At 50.2% G+C, this 1,620-nt stretch overlaps 1 protein-coding gene across 1 annotated transcript in view; it reads left to right on the top strand.

Annotated features, from left to right (window-relative positions):
• SERPINF1 (serpin family F member 1) overlaps positions 1–1,620 on the top strand; it is a 19,535-nt gene that overhangs the window by 10,308 nt on the left and 7,607 nt on the right. Inside the window, exons 4-5 of the mRNA XM_003799091.3 lie at positions 295–450; positions 852–1,055. Of these exons, the coding sequence (XP_003799139.1) occupies positions 295–450; positions 852–1,055 (360 nt within the window). The remainder of the gene's footprint in view (positions 1–294; positions 451–851; positions 1,056–1,620) is intronic.

The following is a 1,620-nucleotide window of genomic DNA, read 5'->3' as shown; positions in this document are numbered from 1 at the left end:
GCCACCTTAGGTGTACGTGGCTGACGCCTTAGCCGGTTGAGCTACAGACGCCGAGCCCTCATCTCTTTTTAGGCCAGATGCCTTAATCTACTTTAGGAAAACCTCTAAGGGTACAGTCACTATTTCTTCCATTGCCTTACAATTCCGAATCCATCAAGAATATCTCTAAAATCAGCCTATTCAGGCTCTCAGCAGACAAAAGAATAAGAGTATGGGTATCCTTGTCCCAGGAGAAGACCTGATTTGGACTCTGGTTGGCAGTTACCAAGGCTCACGCCCTTGTCTCTCTGGCAGGAGCTGAGCAGCAAACAGAATCTGTTATTCACCGGGCTCTCTACTATGACTTGATCAACAACCCAGACATCCATGGCACCTATAAGGAGCTCCTGGCAACCGTCACTGATGCCCAGAAGAACTTCAAGAGTGCTTCCCGGATCATCCTTGAGAAGAGTGAGTTGCCTTTCCAGCCTGTGCTGCCTGAGGAGTGTGGGTTCTGTGCTCCATGCTGGGGGATTCTTTTTAAACAACAGGTAATGCATACCCAGGCCAGGCCTGGCCCTGGTGGGTAGAGCCCTGTGAGCCCCAAGAAGATCAGAAGGAGGAAGTGACTACAGGAGACAATGGGAGTGGAGGGGAGAGCATTCATGTGAAGAGGAACAGCAGTGAGCTAATTGTTGTTCCCTGTCCAGTGCCTGGGCAAGGCAGTAAACATTCTAGCAAGTCATGGGAAGACACTAGGCAGGAAGTCTGGGCCTGTTGAGAGCTAACCCAGAACCTAAGCCTCGCATGCCTTCAATGAGAGGATGCTGGTTTCTTTCTCCTACACTGACATCTACTTTACCTCTTCTCAGAGCTGCGGATAAAATCAAGCTTTGTTGCTCCACTGGAAAAGTCATATGGGACCAGGCCGAGAATCCTGACTGGCAACCCTCGTGTGGATCTTCAGGAGATTAACGGCTGGGTGCAGGCCCAGATGAAAGGGAAAATCGCTAGGTCCACAAAGGAAGTGCCCGATGAAATCAGCATTCTCCTTCTCGGTGTGGCTTACTTTAAGGGTGAGGGCTTCTCTACTTGTTTTTTGACCAAGGGTGGATGGCAGGGATCAGTGGGGGTGGGGGTGGGGCGGGGCTGGGAAAGGCAAGTCAAAGACCTTGCCCAGCACCAACGCAGGACGCTCTGAGAACTGCACTTACCTGAAGCATGTCTGCTTGTCATCAGATGTAAAGCAAAGCAGGCCGTCTACAAAGTGTGAGAGGCTTGTGGAGGAAGAACAGCAGAAAGGGGAAGAGTGAACACCGGGCCTGTCTGAAGCTAGGCACTGTGTTAGATTTCTGGCTTTTGAATCAGCTCTGCCTTTACTAGCTCTAGAACTCTGCACAAGTTTTATAACCTTTCTGGGCCTGTTTTGATTGATTGATTGATTGATTGAGTCAGAGTCTCACTCTTGCTCTGGGTGGAATGCCGCTGTGGCATCATCAGAGCTCACAGCAACCTCAAACTCTTTGGCTCACGCCATCCTCTTGCCTCAGCCTCCGAGTAGCTGGGACTACAGGTGCTGCCACCACAACGCCCAGCTAATTTTTCTATTTTTAATAGAGATGGGGTCTCGCTCTTGTTTAA

The sequence above is a fragment of the Otolemur garnettii genome, unplaced genomic scaffold (genome assembly GCF_000181295.1).
Source record: "Otolemur garnettii isolate 467f Iridium unplaced genomic scaffold, OtoGar3 scaffold00145, whole genome shotgun sequence".
NCBI classification, from domain to species: Eukaryota; Metazoa; Chordata; class Mammalia; order Primates; family Galagidae; genus Otolemur; species Otolemur garnettii.
The sequence above is the reverse complement of the archived record's forward strand: the minus strand, read 5'-3'. Positions and strand labels throughout refer to the sequence as shown.